The sequence below is a fragment of the Nyctereutes procyonoides genome, unplaced genomic scaffold (genome assembly GCF_905146905.1).
Source record: "Nyctereutes procyonoides isolate TBG_1078 unplaced genomic scaffold, NYPRO_anot_genome, whole genome shotgun sequence".
NCBI classification, from domain to species: domain Eukaryota; kingdom Metazoa; phylum Chordata; class Mammalia; order Carnivora; family Canidae; genus Nyctereutes; species Nyctereutes procyonoides.
Window position 1 is genome coordinate 32,359,307 of NW_026575134.1, and position 25,605 is coordinate 32,384,911.

Here is a 25,605-nt window from a genome sequence, read left to right on the forward strand (position 1 = left end):
CATGTCAAACATGAAGCACCTGGCTGCCCACCTGATCCTGAGAGCCATCATTTATTTACAACCATGGCCGTTAGTCTTTTGAACTCAAGCCTTGGCTTCTTTAGCATTCCCAGGAAGGTCTACAGTTGGCTTCTGGTCCTCCCATTTCTCCTGGGAGCATGACTCTTTGCTCACAGAAGCTCCCCTTCTGATTCTTCCTGCCTTCTCTCTTCATGCCAATGTTGCAGACCATGGGGCCCACGAGCTTCCTGTTCTCCCCTTGCACACTCAGCCTGAGCATCTTCCCTCACTGCACAAGTATAGGTGGTCAGGCCAGAACAGGGCATATCCTGCTCCACTCCCATCCCACCCCGGGTAGCTGGTCAGTTTGGCATTGCTCAATGTTAGGCCCAGCCACAGTGGATTAGATCCATATAGCATAGGGAGTGGGAGAACTCAGTGGTGGTCAGGCCCTCGGAGTTCAAGTCCCAGCTCTGCTAAGAGCTCTATGTTGTCTGACAAGTCACTTGAGTTCTCCATGCCTTCTCTTCCATATCTATTTAGGGTTCAGCCATCTGTTGCCTACTATATACCAGCACTGACATTCTAGGATTCTGCGTGAGTTCTATTTTAATGCCCTTGGAGGTATTGTTTCTCTGGGCTCGGATGTGAATCTTCATAGCGCTCTCCAGGGTGCCTGGCACCTTTAAAAATAGAATGGATGTCACAGATGTCGAGGAATAGCATGAGAGGTTCTCAGGTGGCCATTTGCACAGAGATGCCTGGGAAACATTGAGCAAGGCTTGGCATCACTGCCAAGAAAGAGTGGGTGTCTTCCCTCCTTACATTTTGATCTGAAATATAAGCCAACATCCCTGTCATGGCAGCTGCTGGCAACTAGTCCATGTGGTGACCAGATGAAGATGTTCAGCAGAACATGGCTCTGGAAGGAGCCCAAATGAGAATCGATCTGTAAAGACTCTGCAGACAGGTACCAGGCAGGAGGAAGCAAAACAGGTAGACCATGCTCACCTGATCCCTGCCAAGACTCTCGCTCTCCTACTCTTGACCACTTTCAGGGCCCCTCCCAGGGGGCAAGAAGGGTCATCCAAAGGGATTCGCAATTATGAAGAGGATCTATGTTGGATGATGGGTGTTGTCTCTAAGATGCAGGGCTACAGTCATGGGAATATAAGAAGTAGACATCTGTCCTCCAACTTGAAGTTTGTCCCATTACTGGATCACACTACATTACAAATGACTGTTATAAATCCTATAGTTATCATGTGATGAGGATAACTGTTTCCCACTGTATTTGTGTAATAAAACACTACTCTATAAATTTTGCAACCTCATTTTGACATTCCTTAATTATTCTTTTAACATACTGGGAACTTTTAAAATGTGTAAGTGGCTAGGCTTTTGGTGACCAAACCTCTCATATTTGTGTTTTCCCCCACTCTGTTAGATTCAAACGGTGACCAAGAAAGTCCTGGTGGCTCCTCCATCAGATGAGGACAGCAATGCCACCAACGCTGTCATCTCCTTATTGAACGAGACTGTGATGGAGGCCCCTGAAGAAGTGAAGGTGGTTATCAAGAAGGGCCTGGAGTTCAAGGATGGCATGAATGTCTTAGGTAGGCAACCTGGTATTCCTGTCGGCAGGGAGACGATGGCCAGCCTGTCCTGCTTCTCAGCTCCTTGGCAGCCCTCCCTCCCTTCTCAGAAGACCAGTCGCTCTGCAGTTCTGTGGGTAGAGCAGGAGGCTCTCTCTGGAGAGCAATTTGAGGATGACAGAGGTCAATAGTTGAGAGATTAAGGAAGAAGGACAGGGGCAAGCAGAACCACGAGAGGACATGGCTACTAGGGGTCGGTTATGGGAAACGAGAGGGGACTAACATTCATTGGACACATTCCCTGACTCCACGTGGTATTGGCAAGTCACTTTCATGTCCATTTCATGAAGTTACACATCCAATTTTTTCATATTTGAAGCTTTTTTTTCTTTTGAGCTGCCCTTGTGTGTTAGTGTCATGCTAGACTCAGGGGCACCCCACTCTGGCTTTCTTAGTCTTTAAACAAATACGATATGATCAGGAATGTAAAGTGTTGGTATTGGTACTAAAAGGAGCTTATCAAAAGGGATCATCTTGTTTAACTTTCTGGGATTCCAGTGAGACCCTTCCCCTAGCCTGGAGCTTTCCTGGCATGCCTTGCCTTTGGTTCTTTGCCTCTGCAGATAGACAGACCAGGTTTGGATCCCTGATGGACCACTCACTGGTGGCCTGTCCATGGCCGTGTTGCTCCACTTCTCAAGCTTCACTTGTAAAGTGGGGATGAGATTGTATTTCTCTTATAGATGCTTATGAATATTAAATGAGATTGTACCCGTGGAGGGAGCACGGTAGCATATGCTATGTGCTGTATTCATGTGAGCTACTGTCATTATCCAAGGTGTATGGAGAGCTGAGGAGCTCAATAAGGAAGCACCCCGCAGAGGATGAAGATGCCCATCATGTGGGTGACTCCCGTTTGCTCAGTTTACTCCCCATCCACTTCCTGGGGCTACTCCCCACTGTACCCCACACCTACTGTTAGAATGGTGTCCCCTACACAAGAAAGAGGGATATTTGGCCCTAAGCTGGGAGGAATGGGGAAGCTGGGCAGAAGAAATAGATTGATCCACACAAGCAAAATTTCTAAGGATTTGAACGAGAGCTGGCTAGAAGCGGATTGGCTCAGTGGTCCTTCCATTTTGCCATCTAGGAGATCAAATGCCCCTGTCTCCTTAGTAGGGTTGTTGGATAAAGTTCTGGATGCCAACTTAAGTGTGAATTTCAGATGAACAACAATTCCAAATATTGCATGGTACATACCCATGGGACATACCAAAATAAAATATACTCATTATTTATCTGAAATTCACATTTTAACTGGGTATCCTGTTTCTTCGTTCTAAATTTCACAACCTTATACCTCACTTACCCAAAATGGTTGAGAGAAAGAGGTAGAGAAGAAGGATTTTCCAGGCACTGAAAAGCAGAAGCTTCAGTAAGGGATCTTCTTCATTTGGCCTGGTGGGAAATGGGTTGAGTAGTGAGAGCATGGGAGGAGATAGGCTGACTGGTTTGACAGTAATAGAAGATCAATAAATATTGTTGACTGTCAGTATGGGGTGACAGGAGGAAGGAGAGAAGACACAGTGGGTGAGTTCCTCTGAGGAGAGCTTGCAAATATCCTTGGTTTCCACCCCTGATCTAGCCCTTCTCGCCCACTGCACAGATATGCATGAGGCTTTGGGACCTTCCCAACCACGCTCTGTCCCCGAAGCCCCATGGTCAAAGTGACCCCACAGTCTTCTACATACTCTGGAGGAGGTTAAGGCCATGAGTAATGAGACCAAAGCTTTGGGGTGAATCATTTAGAAGGCTTTCATGGTCGTTTCCAGATTCTCGGTGGATTCTGGGAAGTCATGTTGACCTTGGGCTGCCCTGACTGGGGGTTTCAACACAACTCACTAACTTCTCAGCCCCAGTGACCAAGTCCAAGAGGGCTTTGTTCAAGTGAAACACCCCAGTTCCAGTAAGTGAGTTTAGTGAGGTGATGTTTACAGAGGGAAATGACATGGAAGTTGGACACGGGTGTGCAGCTGCAGGGTGAGCTCTAGAAAGCCAAGGGAAGTTAGACTGTTGAGAAACTTCCCATGTACAAATCATGGCTAAAACAAGATTCTTCCCTTGGTCTTCTAAGGGTGGAGAAGGTGGCTTTTTCCCCCCTTTTGGGGGGCTTTGGAAAGTCCCAAAGATCAGGCATTGCAGTAAGTGAAGACAAAACCCTGGCTCTGGCCTTCCTCTTCTTGAAGTACTCAGTGCTCTCTCCAAAAACCTCCATACCTCTTCTGAGCTCTGCTTTAACCCTAACCATTAAATTAATTCCTGGGAGAGTTTGCTCCTTCCAACTTCTCTCTCTCTCTCATATGATCGTTGTAGCCCAGTTTCTGCTGATCCCTCAAAGGGAGCTTTTTTATGCCAGCTCTTTGAGACTTTGAGACCTTGAGTTTTTTTTTTTCTTAAAATATCCAAATGGAACTGAGTAATACCACCAGAATATTCACAGATTATTTCTCACCACACACCTAGTAAACTCCTCTCCATGGACTTGAGAGAAGGGCTTGGGAATAACCCAAATTTCGGTTCTATATGTGACTGCAGAACCAAGTCTCTCTCCCCTGGTCATTAATTTTTACTAAGCCTGTCTTTAAGGCCAATAGCTCACTTGTAAGTCACTTGCAAGTTTTTCTGGATGAGAGCTGAAAAGGAGAAATATTCAGTACCAGGTATTAACCATCCTGAATACATGTGCTGGGTTCTTTTTGCTGAAGAGAGAGAAGGTCTAATGAATGATAGTTGAACAATCTGAGTTGATATGTGCTTGGTTTGGGGAGGCAAGTGGTTTGGGGGGGGCTGGCTAGGGAAAAGGTAAAGTCAGAGGCTCAGAGAGAAATAATTCCTCCCTAAGAGAATCAAATTATAATGCTATAATTTACCCAGTATAACTAGACTCTAGGCATAACTAGACACAATAGGAAATCAGATGTAATAGTAAGGACTGGAAATTAGGCTTGCTAAACTAGGATCGGGCAGGTGTAGGGAAGAGGAGGGAAGGAGAGGGTGTAGAGGAGAGGCCATATTGCACTTTAGAGAAAATGTCAAATGGGCATGCATTTGACCCCCTGTGGCCAGGGGGACAGCAGCATTGATTGATGGCTATGCAAGTAATCAGAATTGGAGCCCTGGGATTGTTAATAATGGGTCAGGAATGGGGTGGAAGCATATGGTGACTGGTAATCAGAAATCCAGACAGGCAATAGTGGGGATGTCTGTTTGCCATGTAGTGGCCCAGTCCCTGAGTGGGCCTGGGTGAGACTACAGGCTGGGGGTGAGACTCTAGGATAAGAATGGGAAGGAATGGTAGGAGAGAGAGAATCTTCTGGGGAGAGAGAAGCCAGGCCCAGCTTGGAGGAGCCAAAGTATATGGCAGCTTCCCAGGACAGATACTCTGGTAGAGAGAATGAGGCAAAGACAACATAGAGATAAGACCCAAGGGATCCCTGGGTGGCTCAGCGGTTTGGTGCCTGCCTTTGGCTAGGGCATGATCCTGGAGTCCTGGGATCGAGTCCCATGTTGGTTTCCCTGAATGGAGCCTGCTTCAATCTCTCTCTCTCTCTCTCTTTCATAAATAAATAAAATCTTAAAAAAAAAAAAAAAGACCCAAGGTTGGGTGTTGGAGCTTGTTCAGGACCTAGTGCAATTTGATGGGGACAGAATTCCTTGCATCCTTCCAGCCCGGGGTTAGGATTGACCCTTGAGGCTGTGGTGGGTCTGGATTTAGATGGAAGTCAAATGATGCCAAGTGAAGGGAGAAGAGGGCTGAGGGGCTAGGAGGAAATTACAAAGTCTATGTTCTACCTTTATGATACTGCCAAAAAAAAATGCAGTAAGAAAGGAAGCATTCTAACCGTTTTGACCATGAAAAGAATGATGAGAAATTAATAAATAGTTGGTTAAATGCACACAAACTGGGTCAGTTGGGGTTTTCCAACTGTTTTGGATTTCTCATTGCTTTCCATTTGATTTTTCAACATTCTTCCTCCTTCTCACATTAGGCATGTAGCATTAGAAAAATACTTTCATGGTCAGGATTTTCCTACAGTGAAACATACCAGCAACACATGATGTTGGGATAACACCAAACTAATGTAGACAAAACCCTGGCAGAGACTTTATTGGCTAATTGGTCTCTGCAATTCTAATGTGAGCTCCAAAGTTTGCATGATAATCCCCAAGTCCCAACAAGCCTTCCTTCATTAACCTATGTGCTATGGAATCTGCTTACCTCTGATTTCGTAAGTGAGGAGGAGAGAGAAGAGTCCTTCTGAGTTTGGAATAAAATGGAATTTGTTTTCCTCAAGTAATTAACATCGCTGACAGTTCAACTTGCTCTTGTGGGAAATGTTAAGGGATACCATAATTATCCGGGAGAAAGGTTATTTTCTGTGTGAAATCGAATGGCTAATTCAAAGGGCAACAGGCAGGTGAGAAGGTGGCTCCCTATGTCGGGAATGGTGAAGGAGGGAGAAGAGAGACATATTGTGTAATCTGTCCTGTGTAATGTGATTCGCCCAACAGGTCTGATAGGGTTTTTCATTGCTTTTGGCATCGCCATGGGGAAGATGGGAGAGCAGGCCAAGCTGATGGTGGAGTTCTTCAACATTTTGAATGAGATTGTAATGAAGTTAGTGATCATGATCATGTGGTAAGTGGGCTTGTTCTTACTTCAGTGTGGCAGGGGATGTCCAAAGGTCTGGGGGTCCTCGGAAGATAATGGAGCCTTCCTAGCAGGAGAGAGTGGGTAACCGTGGACCAAGCAAAGGGCTCTCCAAAAATACTTGAGAAAGGGATGAAAATCTCTTTTTGGAAGCTTCCCCTAGAAAATGAGTTGAAAACTATGGCACATCCTTGGGCCAGATCCTTTCTACTACTTGTGTAGCATGGCCTACAAATTAAGAGTGGGTTTTATGTTTTTCTGTTGCTGAAAAATAAAATCCAAAGAGAAAAATATTCCACACACATGGAAATTATATGAGATTCAGAGCCCATAGATAAAGTTTTATTGGCACGCAGCCACACCCATTCATTCACATCTTGTCTAGGGTTGCTTTGTGCCAAACAGCAGAATTAAGTATCAGTTCTGACCGAGACTGTGGAGCCTGCAAAGACTGAAGTATTTACTATTTGACCCTTCACATAAAAAGTCTACTGATCCCTGCCAGTGGGAAAATAAAAACAACAAAAATCAAAAGGAGAGATAAGCTGGAAAAACCAACTAGTGGTACTGACACTGAGCAGTATCAGGAAACACCAGGATAAGTCCAAGATACCAGGGATGATATGACATGATCCAGAGGGTGTGGAAGGACCACTACTCTAATATTCTGGTGTTCAAAAGCAATTTATGGAATGCTCATCACTCAGAAGGAAAAAGAGGCCATTTTCAGGCCATGCAAGGGAAAGTAAAATCACAGAGGAAAGATTAGAGTTATAAATGCTCTTAGAAATGTGGTTCCAGCCTCTAGTTGTAGAGACAGGGAATCTGTCTCATCTCTTCTCTAGAAGAGAAGGCTGTGGCCCAGAGTCACTAAATCTTGATTCTTTTTTTTTTAAATCTTGATTCTTAAACAACATCATGATCATTCTAATAATAAAAGCTATCAATTATTGATTTCCTTTTACCTGCCAAGAGCCACGATAAGTGCTTAGTACCTATCCAATGGAGTCTCAATAACACTGCAGAGATGGCATCATGACTCTCATTTCCTGGAACAGGGAACTGAAGTATATTGAGTTGAATTAATTTGCTTAAGATGACGTAGCTAGAGGGAGAAGAGCTGGGGTTCCTGTTGATTCGCAATCCTTGATGCGTAAGTGGGTGGCTTTTTTGTTTGAATTATCTAAGCAATACTGTACTCCACTTCATTTCGTGTCTGCTTATGGTCAGTGGCTCTGAAATCTAGGGCAGTTCAGGAGAGCATGAGCATCCACTCCCTCATGAAGGAAGCTGTATCGCCTGCAGAACCTTCTAGTGTCCCATATCTCTCAGATGGAAAGATTTTTACATGCTTTTGTGCTAGACCTCTATGATGGTCTGGTATGCCTGCCTAGAAAAAAAAATAAAACCATTATTAATCTAAATGACATTGTGTCCTCTCTGTCACAAAAATTCTGGATTAGAAATTCCCTGTCTCTACGTGTTCCCATCCTGCCCCCCTACCCAGTCCTCCTCTGATCTTTTTTTTTTAAGATTTTATTTATTTATTCATGAGAGACACACACAGAGAGAAAGGCAGAGACACAGGCAGAGGGAGAAGCAGGCTCCATGAGGAAGCCCGACGTGGGACTCGATCCCGGGTCTCCAGGTTCACACCCTGGGCTGAAGGTGGTGCTAAACCGTTGAGCCACCCAGGCTGCCCCCTTGTCTGATCTTTTAGGTCTATGTGGTGCCCTCCACTAAAATTCTACCTTTTTTTTCTCTCTTCTTCCTTTCATTGGCTCCTGCCCCTGCTTTACAAGGGCAAAAATCTGTTCTTGATTTATTTTTTATCTCCACAGAACCGAACATTGTGATGGGCTGCTAGTAATTTCTTACTAAAACCTCAGGAGTGAGCGGGCTAGCGGAAGATCCCAAGGTCTCAGATCAAGAAGGTGTTCCTCATGATTGCATGAACCATATTTACTAGATTTGGCTGGTTCAGATCATTGCTTTGTTGTACTTTTAAAACATGGATAGGATGCTGGTAAAATAATGTGTGTGTGTGTATGTGTGTGTGTGTGTGTTTATTGTACTGGTGCTTCAGCTTCCCAGGCAGTCCTAGATTTCTGAATATTTCTTTTGTATAAAAATTTAAAGTCATACACAGTGTGATGCTCTAAAAAATCTGTTTAGAGTCTTTTAGATCCATCTGAGCTTGCTGAGAACTTAATAAATGATAATGCATAAAGCAGAAATATGCCTCTTGGTAGTAAACATTACCATCTGCCCTGGTCTCCTGGAATGTTTAGCAGGACAAGCATCCTTGCTCTAAAAATACAGTTTGTATTTCTGTCTCAGGATGCCAATGATGTGGACAATGTCATTTCCACTGAGCCCATGGAGGAAAGGAATCTAGGAGATGAGATGAATCATGGGATAAAGTGTGTGCTCACTTCTCTGCAGGGATGAAGGGTGTGGATCAAGGTTTCCTGTTCACTGAAACCAAAACTCCTAAAGATTTAATATCAAATCCCAGGAGATGCAGAGCAGTTATGAGTCAGGATAAGGCCTATGGAATGATTTCTGATAGCTGTTCAGTTACCTCAGCTAGACAAACAATCAGGAGGGTGTTACATGACATGAGACGCCAATTCTACACATTTCTTTCATTCTTGAGCTGCCTCGTCAGCATTGGGTAACGATGTGTGTGAGAAAGTTTTGGGTAAAACAGTCAATTGCTCTTTAACTGACCCCCTCAAAGCTTAAATGACCAGGTCTTTTGTATTCTTCTCTGTGTGGTAGTAAGAATAGTGTGAATAGTAAAATATAACATTGCAGAGATGACTGTTATTCTAATAATAATTATTACTGAATTATAACGTAGTTATTAAATTCTTGCTATATGCTTAGTACCACCTCAGTTGTTATGCTCTACCTATTTATTATTGAGGAACTAATTATTATTATCATAATTATTAAACCATAATTAGTATTTGCCAAATTCCTGCTATATATATACTTAATAAATACTATTCCAGTGGCTTTACATATATTAACTCATTTATTTATCTCAATATTACCTAACAAAAATAGACACTTTTGTTAGCACCATTTTCCAGATGTGAGGACCAACCACAGAGGTTAACTTGCTCAGCGTCGCACGGCCTAAGTAATGGGAATGGTGCAGGAGTGGCGCCTTATTCAGCTTCTGTCTGACTTCACACTGGAGTGAATCCAACTGATCCTTCTATTACCAACTGTGTGACTCTAGGCGGGTTAGACACATTTTAAACCGTACATTTTGACCTGAATGGATTGATCATAGACTCAACGTCCTAGGGTTGCTGTGAGAATTGAGTGATATTGGGACTAACACTTACAAAGCATTTCTCATGTGCTGGGACCTGTCTAAATACTTTCTATGAACCACTATTATCATTGTTATTATTTTGTGGTTGCCATTAATTACCATTACAATTATCAATGCAATCCATATTTTTTGTTTCTCTGTGTTCATGGACTCTTCTTTAAGAAGCATACAAGGCCCTCTGATTCACCAAAAAATAGAAAAACCCTTAATTTCAGTATGATTTTCATATCCCCATTCCTTGCAAATTTCTTTAAAACATTTTTTTCAGTCTGAAAATCTAAACAGAAAGTAAAACTTTACATAATTTCACCACTATAGAAAGACAAAGTGAGAAGTGCGATCTCTACTCACTCTTTCAGTTCTCCTCCTTGTTAACTCTCTGACACCATCCATCCATCCATCCGTCCAATCAGGTATCCATCCATCCATCCATTCTTTCACTCCATAAATATTTTTTGAACCCCTCTTCTATGCCAATAACAATTTTAGGTCCTGGTGATATAAGCGTGAATAAGACAGAGAAAAATTCAGGCCCTCATGGAGCCTACGTTCTATTGAAAGGAAAGAGGGAAAGAATAAAAGGAGAATAAAGAATAAAAGAGGGAAAGAATAACTAAGAATTCAGACAGGAATCAGTGAAAAAGTCAGTAACCAGGACGGGGGGCAGAGAGTGATGGGGGATGCAAAGTATGGATTAGACTCTTTCCAGAGGATCCAGGAGGGCTGTCTAGGGAAGCGACTTTTAACAATGACCTGAAGAATGAAAAGAGAAGAAAATAATTTGTTCCAACTGGGTGACGGGCACTGCGGCGGGCACTTGATGGGATGAGCACTGGGTGTTATTCTATATGTTGGCAAATTGAACGCCAATAAAAAATAAATTTATAAAAATAAAAATAAAAAAAGAATGAAAAGAGGTAGCTCTGTGAAGAACTCACAGGAGAATTTTCCAGAGGGAGGAAATAGCAAGTGAAGGGTTTTCGAGGGTCAGAATGAAGATCTAGAGTAGCCACAATGTGATTGGTTGGTGAGGGGAGTGGAAGGCTGTGGAGTTGGGAGAGGAGGGTAGGAAGATGACCCCATAGGCCCTTGCAGGCTACGGTGATGAATTGGGGTGTGTTTACTTGCTAAAGGAAGTCCCTGGGGGGCTACAAGCTTGGAGGCTCTACATGTTCATTTTCCCTCTATCCTGATTAAAAGTTCTAATCCACACATAGTAACTCTCAGCAAAGTCACTCCTTGGATAACCAGAACACCTGTCTCTAAGTGGACTGGGAAAAATGGAGATTTGTGTTACTTTTTGAGCCTGAATACAGACAACACCTTTAGGTAACTCTTAGAATGTACATTTAGCTGTTTATTGACAGACACTTCCATTTCTTAGTTCTCATGGGGTCTGTCCCAAACTGGCAGACTAGTATTGTTATTGGAAACCAATAGCAGTGAGGGATGCAACCAGAGTGACTTAGGCAAGACTGAGAAAGTCCCTCCACTAATCTCCATCTACGTGTCTGATCTACCATCTGTCCTGTGGCTAAATGTCCTGAATTAATTACTTTAATGAGTTAAGACAAAAAGCCTTGAATCCGTTGGAGCTAACTAAAGGGTTTCTAAATGCTAAACAAGTAATATCTGCATTTCTTTAGTTGTAGAGCACATTTTATCCCTTGAAACATTGGTTTCCAAACACATCAGAATTACCTGGACAACTTGTTTAAAATATAAATGCCCCCAGGTCAGCTCCAGGAAATTCTAACTCAATAGATACGTGGTGGGCCCAGGGAATCCACGTTGTTACCAGCTAGGCCAGGTTGATTCTGAAGCTGGTGTCTGTGGATGCCCAGGGACAGTGAGGTCTGGGTATGTTAAATTCTGTGTACGAGTTTGTTTGTGGAGTAGGGAGCAGTCTTGGGAAAGGCATCTCAGTGGGAATCCGAAGATGACAAGGACAGAGGTACAGAGTGGATGGAGGCAAGAAAGGATGATGCCAGGACTGGCCTGGCAAGTAACGTTGACATCAGTACCCAGGGCTGCGGATACAAGCAGCCCAAAGGCAGTGTGGAAGGCATTCTCTCTCCCCACTCTGCAGTCGTGTCTTTCATTTAGAAACTGGTCCAATAATTACTGGGCACCATTTGGCTTCAGAACCTTGCTGGAACCCCCAGTCTCTTCATGCACTGCGGTTTATGGCTTCGATTGTTTGCTTCATCTCAGAAGCTTTACGTGGTGACCTTGAATCCTGGGCATTTGCCCTTTCCTTTCCATGGAGTGTCATTTTCAGTGATAATTACATAGAGACCCAGGAACTCAGAAGCTCCAGCTTTTGAGTAGAAGCTTAAGCCACTCGTTTTGAAAACAAGTGCAGAGAAGGAAGTAATGGCCCTAAAAGATGCCACAGAAGACAAAGTCTCTTTCCTTGCCCTAATTAATGCTCACTCTAGTTCTGGAGACCTAGGTGTTTGGGTTAACTAGGGCCCCTGCTTGCCATATTTATTTACCCTAACACTCTACCTTCTGGCCTTTGAGTAACACTCTCCATTGACTGTAGGAACTCTCGTTTCTCCCAGTGAGCTGAGTGCTCTGGAGGTAACCTGTTTCCTCTTTCTGATCCATTTGGCTCTGGCTCAGGTATGTTCTCCAGAGTGACTGTATGGCTGGTCTTGCTTGGGAAAGAGCCTTGAAAACACTTTCTCTTCATTCTGCAAATTGCTTGTCCCAGAAGAGCAGGAAAATTGAATGGCTCATGTTTGTGTTTTTCTGGACATCTTTAAAGGATGATTGGTGCTTGTGAGTGAACTGATCTCTTGGTTTATGAAGACAAATGCTTGTTGGCTATATTGGAAAGTGTATTGTGCTCAGTTACTTACAACCCCCTGGGACAAAGACTTGGCCCCTCAGACTACCCCACTGATCTAGGAGATGCTGTGACCATGGACACACCAGGAGAGTGTAAAATGGCAAGAAAGCCAAGGGTTTGAGGACATAGCTCCCTTATGTCTGCAGAAACGGCCCTCAGATATTGCCAGCCTTTATCCCAGGGAAGATGTGGAGGCTACAGGCTGGATACTCACCAAGGAAGAGAGCAGCTATCCTACAGTTTTCAATTAAGTATGGACAATTATAAATCAGTTCTTTCAGAAGGTTCCTCTTGACAAAATATTTTGCTCATAAAACCCTCTGCCATTGGGTGGCAGTAGTCTGTGAATTGGTTTAGAAAGCCTTGTTAACTCAGAAAGCCTTGTTAACTCAGACTTGACTCTTTAAACACAGCGGGGGAGAGGACATGGTGTACATGTGTGAACACAGAACATGCAAAGGATTCCTTGGTCAGCAGTCAGAATGGTGCTGATAGGGACGGGGATGGGATTTTGACAGGACACACATACGCATGCTCGAAAATGCAATCCTTGCAGCCATCCCATGAGGTTGGAGTTAGCCTAAGCCTTGACTTCCACATTTATAAAATGGGAATAAGTCACTAACCCGGGTCATGTAACTGGTAAGTGACCGGACAAGCTCTGTGTCTTATGTAATTGTGTATATAATTCTCATCTACCCACATCTTTTCTTTATCCAGGAAAGGGCTTGCTTCAGGCACAATTGCAAAAAATAAAACAAAAAAAACACAAAAAAACACCCCCCCCCAAAAAAAAACCCCACCAAATCTGGCTTGGTGTCTATCTCTCTTTCCTGACTCCTTCCTCAAGCTGGGGGCCTTATCTTGGGATGTCATTTCCCCCAGTCTTTTTCTCAAATAAGTTCATAGGGATGCCTGGGTGGCTCAGGTCATGATCCTGGGATCTTGGGGTCGAGTCCAACGTTGGACTCCCCCACAGGGAGCCTGCTTCTCCCTCTGCCTATGTCTCTGCCTCTATCTCTGTGTCTCTCATAAATAAATAAAATCTTTTAAAAAGTCAAATAAGTTCATAATTCTTACTAAGAGATCAACTTTCCCACAAACATTTTCATTTCAGTCAGAAGGTGTCGCAGGCTGAGCAAGTTTCTGCTCCAACACTACAAGATTGGGCAATAGAAAAAGGATGTTGCCCAACATGGGAAAAATACACTCAAGATGAGAGAGCGTGGTTAGCGTACTGAAGAGTGAGGACAACAGTAAATCGTTTCCAAGTTCCCCATCAAATAATAATAAGATAGACATTTAAAATAAGATACTACATAGAATAAGTTGGTACATGGTAGACTGTCGGCTTATCTACAAAGAGCAACAATTGCTCATTAAAGGAAAGTGGTCTGGTTGGGTAAGGGAAAAACAACCCTTGGAGTGTCACCGGCCCTGAGATTGTTCTCCTGCTGTTTCCTGGTTTTGTGGTCTTGGACTGGTTATTTGACTTTTCTGAACTTCAATTTCCTCGTTTGCCAAATAAGAACAATGATACCTTGATTTCAGGGTTGTGGTAAAAATTAGATGAGGCGATATGTGCAGAGCTCTTACTGTAGTGCTTGAGACACGGGGCATGGTGGCCAGCACTCCTGTTACAGTAAGTATGGAAAAAAACACTTTCAGACTTAGAAGTAATAAAACCACATTTCTTTAAATGTAGCCCCAGCTCAGTTTTCTTGTTTTGGCAGGTGTGTGTGTATGCGTGTGTGTGTGTGTGTGTGTGTGTGTCATATTTTAATAAACTTTCTATCTTCCAAGGCAAATACAAAGCAAATTTAGAAACACCAGCTTCCAGCTTGGTGAAACTCTTAATGAGCTTTCTGGGAAGCTCACAGTGGATTCCCAGTTTTCAAGTTGGGGGAACAGGGAAACCAAACAAAATTCTCAAAGAATCTATGCCTCTCAAGCTTGGTACTTACCTGGGAGATGATAAAGCTAGTGTCTGTTACTCCTAAAAATCACCTGGGCAACAGAGCTCACCTTGGGAGTTTCCAGAACAGGGGCCTCCACATCCATTGAACAGATTTCAGATCGTGCTGGTAAGTCTGAAGTAAAATATAGCAACTGTCGAATCTCATGGACTTCCTCCAAGCAAAACTCTTTGTACAGAAAAAGCAAAGGGCTTTCCTCAGGGTGTGGTACATGTAAAGCCCAGATATAAGCTGTGAATTCCATAAGGATCTCTTCAATGTTTTTTTTTTTTCTTTTATGTTTTTCAGGTACTCTCCCCTGGGTATTGCCTGCCTAATTTGTGGAAAGATCATTGCAATCAAGGACTTAGAAGTGGTTGCTAGGCAACTGGGGATGTACATGATCACGGTGATTGTGGGCCTCATCATCCATGGGGGCATCTTTCTCCCCTTGATTTACTTTCTAGTCACCAGGAAAAACCCTTTCTCCTTTTTCGCTGGCATTTTCCAAGCTTGGATCACTGCCCTGGGTACCGCTTCCAGGTAGAGAATACAAGAAATCACCTTTCTTTCTCTCTGCTTATTCCTTTCCCATCCTGCCACTTCCTCTTTGCAAAAGGCTTTCATCACAAAGTTCAATGAGAACATGTTTCACATATTATTAAAATATTCTGAAAAAGGTGGCAAATGCTTTGTATTTCTGGCTCCTAGGAACTTAGAAGCTTTCTGATGAACATTTTTGCTGATATGCAACCATCCTGGAAACATCTCATATTAATTTCCCAAACAGATGCACGCTGTTAATCTGCATGCCTAACTTGCCACATGTTGTGTTGGTTTAGTTTTAAATGTTTTCCCAAAAGGATGTAGCAGGATGTTAAGCTATTTAAGAATTTCTCCCACCTGTGATTTGAAAAATGCTATCACAAAATATCACTCCATTGGAGTTATTTCTCAAAAGTAGAAAAAAAATGAGCTTTTGTTTGGTAAACATATTAGGTGAGATTAAAAAAGAAAAAGAAAAAAGAAAAAAACAAACACACCAGAAGTCAGTCAAGTCTGTGATCTCTGCATGAACCCCTCATGGACCATTCTTCCCCACTGATTTTGAGAAAATCGGGTTGGCATTGGTTGAACTTGACATTGAGAGTCTGTTCCTTCTTCATTAACTAAGCTCCCGGGCATTTGAAGCCAATGAGGATTCCAGAGATATGCAGAGAAAAAAAGAATATATAATTTTGGGTATCTTGGACTGAATTAAGCAAAAACAAACAAAAACAAATACCTAAGAAACACCTGGCTATTTAGAATTTCAAAGACTGAAGAGTTTTATTGTCTTAGCCTATACTAGTCATTGGTATTTCTGCACAAAACTAAGACTGAGATCATGAAGCCAGTGGCCGAGAGGCAAGCACACTCTGCAGCCCCTAGCTCAGCATTGTCTCGAGTCACAGGTTGGCACGTCCTTGTTGTTGAGGCTGTGACCATGCATTGCCAGTGAAATGGCCACAGCGTGACAGCCATTCCAAGGCTACTTACTTAGCAGGCAGTCAGGTTTTCCTTAAGTGGCCCGACAGGACGATAATGATGACCACCTGAGAACCCAAATTTGTATTTCCATTTTGCCAATCAATGAGATTTTGGTACTCGTAGAATGTGGGATTTCAGAAGATGCTAAAAAATATCTAACTCCGAGGGTCAAGATTCTGCATTCAGTTTCCCAAGATGAAGGGAAACACCTTGAAGTTGCCTTTTTCCTTCTTGGTTTTATATATTTTATATGGCTATGTATTTCTAAACATAAAGATCCCTTCTCTTTGGAGAAAACGTAAGTCTTTTTTTTTTTTCCCAAAACAATCATGGTTCATTTTACATTTGTTTTCTGGTTATGAATGTGGTATTTACTCATCGTGAAAAAGTTCAGACAGTAAAGTTTTGAAGAATAAAATGAACATCACCAGTTATTCTATTGCCCAGAGATAATTAATGGTAACCCTTTCAGTGAATCTTAACAGTTACATATTTTTTCCAGTTTTTACTACGTGTACATGTTGTAAACTGCTATTTTTCACTGGTCGACATATCATAAAAGTTCTATCAATATAGATCTTCCTACTCTTCTTAAATGGCATAATACTACACTGTGGGGTGCTGCAGTACAACCCCACCTCCACTCTGTGGTGTACAGTTAAGACGTGTCTGTTAAGCAGGGTGGGACCAGCATCCTTCTTTTTTTTTAAATACATTTTTAAAAAGATTTTATTTATTTATTCATGAGAGACACAGAGAGAGGGGCACAGACATAGGCAGAGGGAGAAGCAGGCTCCATGCAGGGAGCCTGATGTGGGACTGGATCCCGGGTCTCAAGGATCACGCCCTGGGGGCGTTAAACCACTGAGCCACCCGGGCTGCCCAGCATCCTTCTAAATACATCTTGGCAAGCTTGTCTGATGATCCCCTCAGGCTAAATTTACAGAAGTGGAATTTCTGAATCCAATGGTAAACACACCAACTGTTTTAAAAACAGGACACCAGATTGCTGCTCAGAAAATTCGTTAGTGTACGTCCTCACTAACTGGGTGTGAGAGTGTGCCTTTTCCCACCTACTCACCAGCCCTGGATATTATCAGTCACTTTAATACTTTCCAATCTTACTGGTGCAAAATGATCTCATTGATTTTGCATTTCTTTGATCACTAGTGAGGGGAAACATCTCTTGGTATTTTTATTGATCATTCTCCCCCACCTCCCCCACCCTGCAAATTGTTTGTGATGGTCCTTTCCTGTTGGGGAATTCATCCATTCTTGATTGGCCTTTAGCTGTCTTCATGTATAAAAATATTAACTCATGTGTCACATGTTGCAAATGATGTTCCTCTCCACCTGACACTTGTCTTGAAAAATTTGTCCGCCTGACATATGATGTTCCTTTCCACCTGACACTTGTCTAAAAACTTTGCTATGCTTTGCACCCTGAGTTTTTAATTTCCGTATTATTGAAGTTGTCAGTGATTTCATTTAGTATTTAGAATTTTGACTTTTTTCCCCCCTCAGGAACCGCACCACCAAAACCTATATAATATTACTTTATATTTTCTTCCAATATCTTTGTGGTTTTGATCTTTAAGTCTTTCAAAAATATCATTATCTCTCCTTTGAATGACTGGACAGTTATGCCAGCATGTTTATAAGACAAGGTAAATCCTAAAGGCATATGAATGACCCAAGTTCTTATTTAAATCAGACAAATGCTTGGGTTGTCTGGCCAAGGCCACAGAACTAGACCCATTTCTCCTGATTACCCTGTATTTCAAGTGACTTTAGTCTTTGGTTAAAATGTGGCTTTTGCCTGGATGTGGAATTTCTTAAAAAAAAAAAAAAAAAAAAAAAAAAACACGTAAAAAAAAATGTGGCATGAGTCATACACTAAGAACTAGCTCTGCCATTATGACCAGAGGGAAAAAACACAAAGCCCCAGTACAGCCAGCTAAATATACTTTCTACCTCCTTAGACCTTGGACTAAAGGGGAAGTGGGATGGGTTGACTCCCTTTTCTCAACAGGCTGGTGTCAGGGAGGATTGATGGAGGGCAGGGACTGGGACTCACCTCTCTGCATCCTGCAGACATCAGTTGAAACGCCTCTGGAAAAAAAAAAAAAAAGAAGCCTATCAAGTATCTACTAGTTATTATTAGCAATTTTGAAAACTGTCATATGGTCCCTGAGGCAGGAGCAAAAAAACAATGTCAGAATGTTGGAACGGGAGGAAAGAGTTAACATTCTCAAGTACCAGTTTGGATTGATTGGGTATATATGGATTTTTAAGACACAAAGCCTGTCCAGTAAAGAAAGTGAGAATATTTTCATGACTTACCAACTATTTTCTCCAATCTATTTGTCTGAAGTCCTCTTGATGACGTTTTGGGAAAATGGATACAATAATAAAAATTAACATATTCCAGTCCTCCTAGAAGTCCTCCCCTTAGATTCATACATTTAGAATCCCAGCCACCAACTACAGCTGTCATTTCAGACTAGTCATGGTGTCCTGGCAACCCTTCAAAGGGGTCCTAAGAAAGGGTGGGGTGGGGATGGGGTCTCATTAAAACAACTGGGACAGCCAACAGGTATAATGACCCCAACTTTTCTCCCTGGGTTTGTAAGGTTTTAGTAAGGAGAGGTCTCCAAACATTCATTTCCTCTTCTTACGTGAGACCAAGGAGAAGGCATGAGACCCCTGAGCTGAAATCACAAAGAATGTTCCCATAAGAGGACTCTGGCTTCCATAATGTTGTTAGTGGGAGCCCGTGGGCCAGTGGTTTAATAAGATGCAGACTTAGCTGACCCTCACTTTAGAGCTTCTGGTTTCTGTTTCTGAGTAGGCCCTGGAATCTGCATTCTATTTAGCTTCTCTGAAGCTGATGGCTCTCTCCCACTCTCTGGGAAACTGAGACCTCTGGCAGGTGTCTGTGTTAAGCTTGGCAGGAGCCCTAATTCTGACCAGTAGAAGGAGGGAACTTGACTAAGACTGTCAGTGCATGGTTGGAAAAGGTATGTCTGCATCTCATTCACTTTGCTAAGGTTTGAATAGATTAAAAAAAAAAAAGCCCCCAAAAACAAACAAACAAACAAACAAACAAAAAAAAAAAAAAAAAACAACCAAACCCCAAAGAGAATGGACCACAAAGCATTCACATGGCAGTTTGGGTGTTCTGCATTTCTTCCCATATTACTTAAATTTTGAAGCAAATCCACCTACTTTCCCATGTGCCTCTCTCCACATGGAAATAATATTTTGGCTGTCAGTAACCCTTATCCTTACAGATCTCTTAATTTAGAAGACACTTGAACATGTCAGGGGTTCTGGCCCTTGAGGCTGGGTCATGGGGTCATGAATTCCTCTCCCAGGCCTGAGATGAGCAGTGGTGGAGTCACTCCATCTTTACTGGGTCTTTGCTTAGCTACAGAGCACATGCTTTTTGCCCTATGCCGTTGCAAGACTGTACAGTTGGCCAATGACCATGTATCAGGGAGTAGACTGTCTCTGAGGGTCCCTGGTGAATTGCTAGAAGCTCAGGTTCAGGCTAAATGGTGTTTAACATGTTTGTCCAGCGTTCTCAAAATTAGTTCAGGGCAATTCCCAGAGGCTGGATGCAGCCCATGTAGTCATCTTGTTGGAAAGTGTTCCTAGCATGAAATTATGGGTCATTCAAAAATTCCTCATTCCACCTCACTGTTGACAGCTTATTGTTTTCTGACACATTTCTTCTTTTTTTGCAGCTCAATTAATGTGGTCAATCAGATGGTCTTTAATATTTGATCCAAGAGGGAAACACTGATCAAAGGAAAAAGAATTTGAAGCTCTAAGTTGATCTCAAAAACCAGGACCAACAAAAAGAGCTTGCAGCTTATGAGCATCTTAATAAGATTGAATTTGAAACTCTAAACAGCTGGTCTTTAATTTGGCTCCAGACACTGCTTTCTGCAGGTCACGCTGCTTGATTGGAACAAAAGAACAAACATTTTGTGGTGGCATTCCAGATTGTGTTTTGTCCTGCTTCTCTAAAGTGGACATGAACTGGTCTCTTCCTTTCTCTCTTTGTTCCTTAGTGCTGGAACTTTGCCTGTCACTTTCCGTTGCCTGGAAGAAAATCTGGGGATTGATAAGCGCGTGACCAGATTTGTCCTCCCAGTCGGAGCAACCATCAACATGGACGGTACAGCCCTTTATGAAGCAGTGGCCGCCATCTTTATTGCCCAAATGAATGGTGTTATCCTGGACGGAGGCCAGATTGTGACTGTGAGGTGAGTGGAGTGTGGGTGGGGGGAGCATTGAAATGACTTTTTGCCCTGCCCCCTTTCATACTAACTCCTTTTGATGGGGCCATTTGAATTTCAGTTTCCCTCGTGGAAGAATGATGAAGGAAATAACACAGAAGAGGAGCTATTGGCAGTCTCAAAGGGAAAATATTATGACAGGAAAGAAGCAGGCTCATGCTTAGGCCTGTTTGTAGCGCACATGTGAAATTGCTTTGGAAATTTGTTATTACTTGATTTTTTTTTAAACAATCCTGTGATGTTGCAAGGCAGTTATGTCTATGCCCATTTAATAGATGAGAAAGCACAGGCTTCAAGGGCAGGGTAGTTTGTCCAAGGCTACATCATTAATAATGAGCCAGGAGGGCTGTAACTGGGGACCATGTCGGCTGACTCTGGATCCACTTTTCCTTTCATTAAAATATGTTCCCTTCAGCATTTTCAGAGGATGATGGCAGAAATGATGAAATGCTGGGAGAGATTTCTCAATACAACATAAACCATTTTATTACAAATAAATCATGAGTATAGATCCACATGTCTTACTAAATCTATTTTTACCATATGTATTTGTTCTTTAAGAAATTCAGGAAGAACACTTTCCTAAGAGGTCATTAAAAACACATTACTTCTCTGTAAACTTAAAGATCACACCTACTTGCATATATTAATTTATCTAAGCCTTACAACCACCCTATGAGGTATGTACTTGTCTTAGCTCAGGCTGCTGTAACAGAATATCATAGACTGGGGCGGGGCGGTGGGGAGGCTCGAACAACAGACAATGATTTCTCATGGTTCTGGAGGCTGGGAAGACCAAGACAAAGGTAATTGGCAAATTCAGTTCCTGGTGACTGTCCTCTTCCTGGCTAGCGTATTACTGCCCTTCTTGCTGTTTGCTCACCTGGCCTTTTCTTGGCATGTGGAGAAAGAGAGAGAGAGAGAGAGAGAGAGAGAGAGAGATTCCATGCTCTTGTATGTCTCCTCTGATAAGAGCACTAATCCCTCATGACCCCCCCAGAAAGGCCCTGTCTCCAAACACCAACCATCACATTGGAAATTGGGACTTCAACAAATGGGTTTGGTGCAGGGGACACAGCTCAGTCCATAACAGTACTTTGGGAGGGTGGGGAGGAGCTCAGTTTCCTCGTTGGTATATTGGGGACAATAATTATACATTCTAGGGGGTTGAGAGCATTGTACCTGGGACATAGTCACCTGTCAATAAATGCTAGCTACTAACATTATTGCTATTACTGATGGTCAGTGAAATACAATACTTCTAGAATGTGAAAGAAAAACGTGACAGTGATGTATTGAGTGCCATGATGTTACTCAAGGGGAAATGTGCTTCAGATTGGGTACCACGCCTTCTAAATCGCATCACATCATCACAGGATGCATGAGAGACTGCCAATCTCTCTTGCTTTAAAACACAGAGACAAAAAAAGAAAAGAAAAAAGAACCTTTCCAGAACAAGTATCACCAGGTCCATATGGAGTCACTGGTGAATTCTACCAAAAGTTAAAACAAAACAAAACAAAAAACCTCAGAGACAAACAAAAGATGAAGCCCCTCCTTTTGAAGCCAAACAAGATGATTTCTGGTCACTGAATTCTTGACCCTGAGGCCAACAACATTTCCCATTGAGTTCACATCGTTAGATGAAAACTTAAGAGATGGAGGGTGGACTGGTGACCAATGATCGGAATTACTTAATTCAATTGTCAATGTTGGAGGGATTGGGTTCGGAGTGGGGGGTGGGGGGCAGCATCAGGGGCTGGCACGGCATCGCAGTCAAGCAGATGAGTGTTCCAATCCCAGCAGACTATGGTCAAGCTGTTTGACCCAAAGTTTCTCCATCTGCCCAATTTGTGGTTTCCCCTGTGGAAAGCAGATCCTACCATATGTACCTTGCAGGGTTACTGTGAGGCTCTGCTGTGACCATGTGTGTGTAATACTCTGTACTGCATCCAAGAACCAGCCCTAGAGAAGTGAGCCAGGGAGTGGAAGGACAGGAAAAGTGGAAAGGGATAGAGAGGTGGGGAGGAGATCACTGTCCCTCAGAAGCCATTGCAGGATATAGAATGCCCCGGACACTCCGCCCATGGTAAGGTGAGGGGATTAATTGGGATGGACGAGCAATGGGGGGACCACCATTGGGCCCCCCAATATACAGGAAGAATTCTCTGTATAGGGTTTTGTCTCAGCCCAGGGGGGACCAGACCATGTGGCCACAGTGCAAAGGGATGTGTAAGAATGACTCATAACAGAAGCAACTGGTGTTGTAAATAAACGGCTGAGGCCGTGACCGTTGGAACTTGGGAAGTCCCCCTTTCCTGGTGTTCTATCCATGTCAGGGAAATGGCTGAGAATTCCCACCTTCTAACTCTTGGGGCTTTAGGGAAGTTTCTCTTGCAAAGCAGCCTCACCCTGCCCAGATTTCCCGATAAGAATAACAATTCATATTTATTTGGGGGGTTGCTATGTGCCCGGCTTTGTATTATTAGCTTTTTATTTATTAGCTCTTGATGATCCTTTCTTAAAGATAAGGAAATCATGGCACAAAGAAGTTAAGTAAGTTGCTCAGAGTCATGTGGTTAATAAGTGACAGAGCTGGGATTTGAATCCAGCTTGTTCCATTCCGTAATCTTCATTGATACCCACTATATACTATTACCTCCTATGACCCAGAAGGATCCAAGGAAAATGGAGTTCTTTAAGCTTTGACAGCAGCTCCACATTGAGGGGGCAGGGGAATAGCGCAGATGGGGAGGTGTCTGTATGGTGACAGGCCTCAATCTGGAGGGATGGCAGTGTGCAAAGACCAGTGCAAACCACAAAACCTCCTAGAGCCTTCCTTTCCTCATATGTAAGATTAGGCAAATTCAGGTCCCTCCCAACTGTAAGACCCAGGTTTCTGTGCTTGGTCACAGCGATGGTCTGGGCTCAGTTAAACCAGTCTGGGAGCCCAACTCTTAGTTTGGAGCTGGAGGACCTACTCTAGAAACTCCAGAATAGTCTACCTGCAAGTAAAGCACCCCCTTTTTTCTTCACAGCACTCACAAAAGCAAGTTGGGAATCTATATTTTCAGAAGCATCTTTCCCTTTAGAAATGACTTTTATGAATGGCATCAAAAAAGAGGAGAAAAAGTGACTGTCCTTTCTTTGCTGGACCACAGAGACCCCTCCCCCCCGGTGTCTAGACAGGTCATTTGAACCCTAGATGAAGCCCTCTTCTAGAGACAACTTCAAAATGGTGCTGGGTGTGCCCTTGGCCTTGCAAACGATGAAGGGCTTCAGAAAGAAAGTCTCCTGTTATTTCATTATCTTTCCTTGGCGCCTTCTTTCTGAATAATGTATTTTCCAGTCCATGGTGAAATGTCCAGGCGTCTGAAACTTAATGTCATTTGGAATCTGTTGATTTGTTCCCCCGATGTCCACTCAATCGGGTCTGGTTATTTGCTCTTCTGAGTTCTCATGTTAACATTGGCAGTGGCCTCCTCAGACTCTTGCCATGGAGTCCAGATGTCTCTGGGGCTCACAGATACATAAAAGCGTAAGCAGAAATGAATGCATCAGTATTCCCAGGGGAGGATTAGGGTGATTTGTTTTCCTTCTTTATTATTTCCTTGCCTGCTTGAGAGCCACGCTTACCTTAGTGGAGCCCTGTGATATATTAGGCTAATTGGCTATCCTGCTGAGGATAAGGCTCCAATCCATGAATTTACAAACTTCCATCACCACCGAGTAGAATCCAGAGAGACCCTAATTCCTGGGTCTCGGCACTCTAGAGTTCTCTATCCTTTGAGAAACAAAAGAAATTTTATGACTGCCGGGAAAATTGGAGCTTAAAGTTGCCTGCCAGGGATGGTTTTGCCAAGTCCTCTTTCTTTTCCCATGACCTGGTCTTCTCTGTTCTCTCAGCCTCACGGCCACACTGGCGAGCGTCGGTGCGGCCAGTATCCCCAGCGCGGGCCTCGTCACCATGCTCCTCATCCTGACGGCTGTGGGCCTGCCAACGGAGGACATCAGCTTGCTGGTGGCTGTGGACTGGCTGCTGTAAGTGCTTGCAGACAGGGCTCTGCTGGGGATGTGAGTACTGCCTTCCAGGGGCCCACGAGATGCATGGTTGCAGCCAAGGTCTTAGCAAATCCCCATGACAGCTTCTTCCCTCCCTTCCTCCCTTCTTCCTGCTAACATTTACTGAGCGCCTAATTGGGAATCGAAGACGAGAAAGGAATCCTGGGTTCTCACAGTCTAGTGGAGGCATCAGATAAATTACAGCACAAAGTTAGAAGCCTAGCAATAAGGAACGTGCTACTGATGCACCAGAGGATCTCAGTACATTATGCTAATGAACGAAGCACAGTGGAGTGTGCGCTGTATGATCCTGTTTATATGGGATCTAGGAAAAGCAATATAATCTTAGCAACAGGAAGAGATCAGTGGTTGCCTAGGCCTGAACGGGATCAAGAGACTAATTGGGAAGGGGCACAAGGAAATCCTTCGGGGTGGTGGAAGGCATACTATAGGCACAGGTATGCACGGGTGTCTACGTTTGTCAAAACGTACATGGGTACATTGTGTTGCATATAAATTATACTTCGGTAAAGTAGATTAAGAAATTGCACACACAGGGGCAACTGGGTGGTGCAGACGATTGAGCATCCGATTCTAGATGTCAGCCCAGGTCATGATTTCAGGGTCCTGAGACTGAGCCCCGAGTCAGGCTCCATGCTCAGCGGGGAGGCTGCTTGAGAGTCCCTCCTTCTCCCTCTGCTCCTCCCCCTGCTCACGCACATGCTCACTCTCTCTCCAAAGTAAATGAATAAATCTTTTAAAAACTAGCACACACATAAAGGGATGGTGATGGACAGAGACACCCATCCCAGTCTAGGATGGAAGGGCAGAATGGAGGAATCAGGGAATAATGAACATGGCTACTGAGTTTGCGCGGGCACCATGTATCAGCCACTCCACCAAGCATTTTGCATCTTCCACTCTCTTAACAATCCTGAAGGTTTGACATTAGCACTCTCAGTGCATAAATGAGGAAGCTAAGGTGTAGGGAGGTGAAATGACTTGAGAGTGAACTGAGATTTGACTCCAGTTTGGCTTGATTTGGGAGACCACTACATTCTCCATCACTGGCCATCTTCAAGCTTCTAAGGGCAGTGATAGTTGATCCCAATCATAACTGGTAGGTAGATACAGGTGGAGGGGAAATCGGGGCATTACAATCAAGGCCAAGGCCCACCTGTGCAAAGGCACTGAGGCAGCAAACAGTGTGGGGACCCATCAGTGGTTTAGCAATAT

At 43.4% G+C, this 25,605-nt stretch overlaps 1 protein-coding gene across 13 annotated transcripts in view; it reads left to right on the top strand.

Moving 5' to 3' along the window:
* Positions 1 to 25,605, top strand: part of SLC1A2 (solute carrier family 1 member 2) — a 151,437-nt gene that overhangs the window by 101,357 nt on the left and 24,475 nt on the right. For all 13 annotated transcript variants that reach the window (XM_055300792.1, XM_055300798.1, XM_055300791.1 and 10 more), the window contains 5 exons: positions 1,448 to 1,616; positions 6,168 to 6,294; positions 14,780 to 15,013; positions 20,080 to 20,274; positions 24,214 to 24,348. In XM_055300792.1, the coding sequence (XP_055156767.1) occupies positions 1,448 to 1,616; positions 6,168 to 6,294; positions 14,780 to 15,013; positions 20,080 to 20,274; positions 24,214 to 24,348 (860 nt within the window). The remainder of the gene's footprint in view (positions 1 to 1,447; positions 1,617 to 6,167; positions 6,295 to 14,779; positions 15,014 to 20,079; positions 20,275 to 24,213; positions 24,349 to 25,605) is intronic.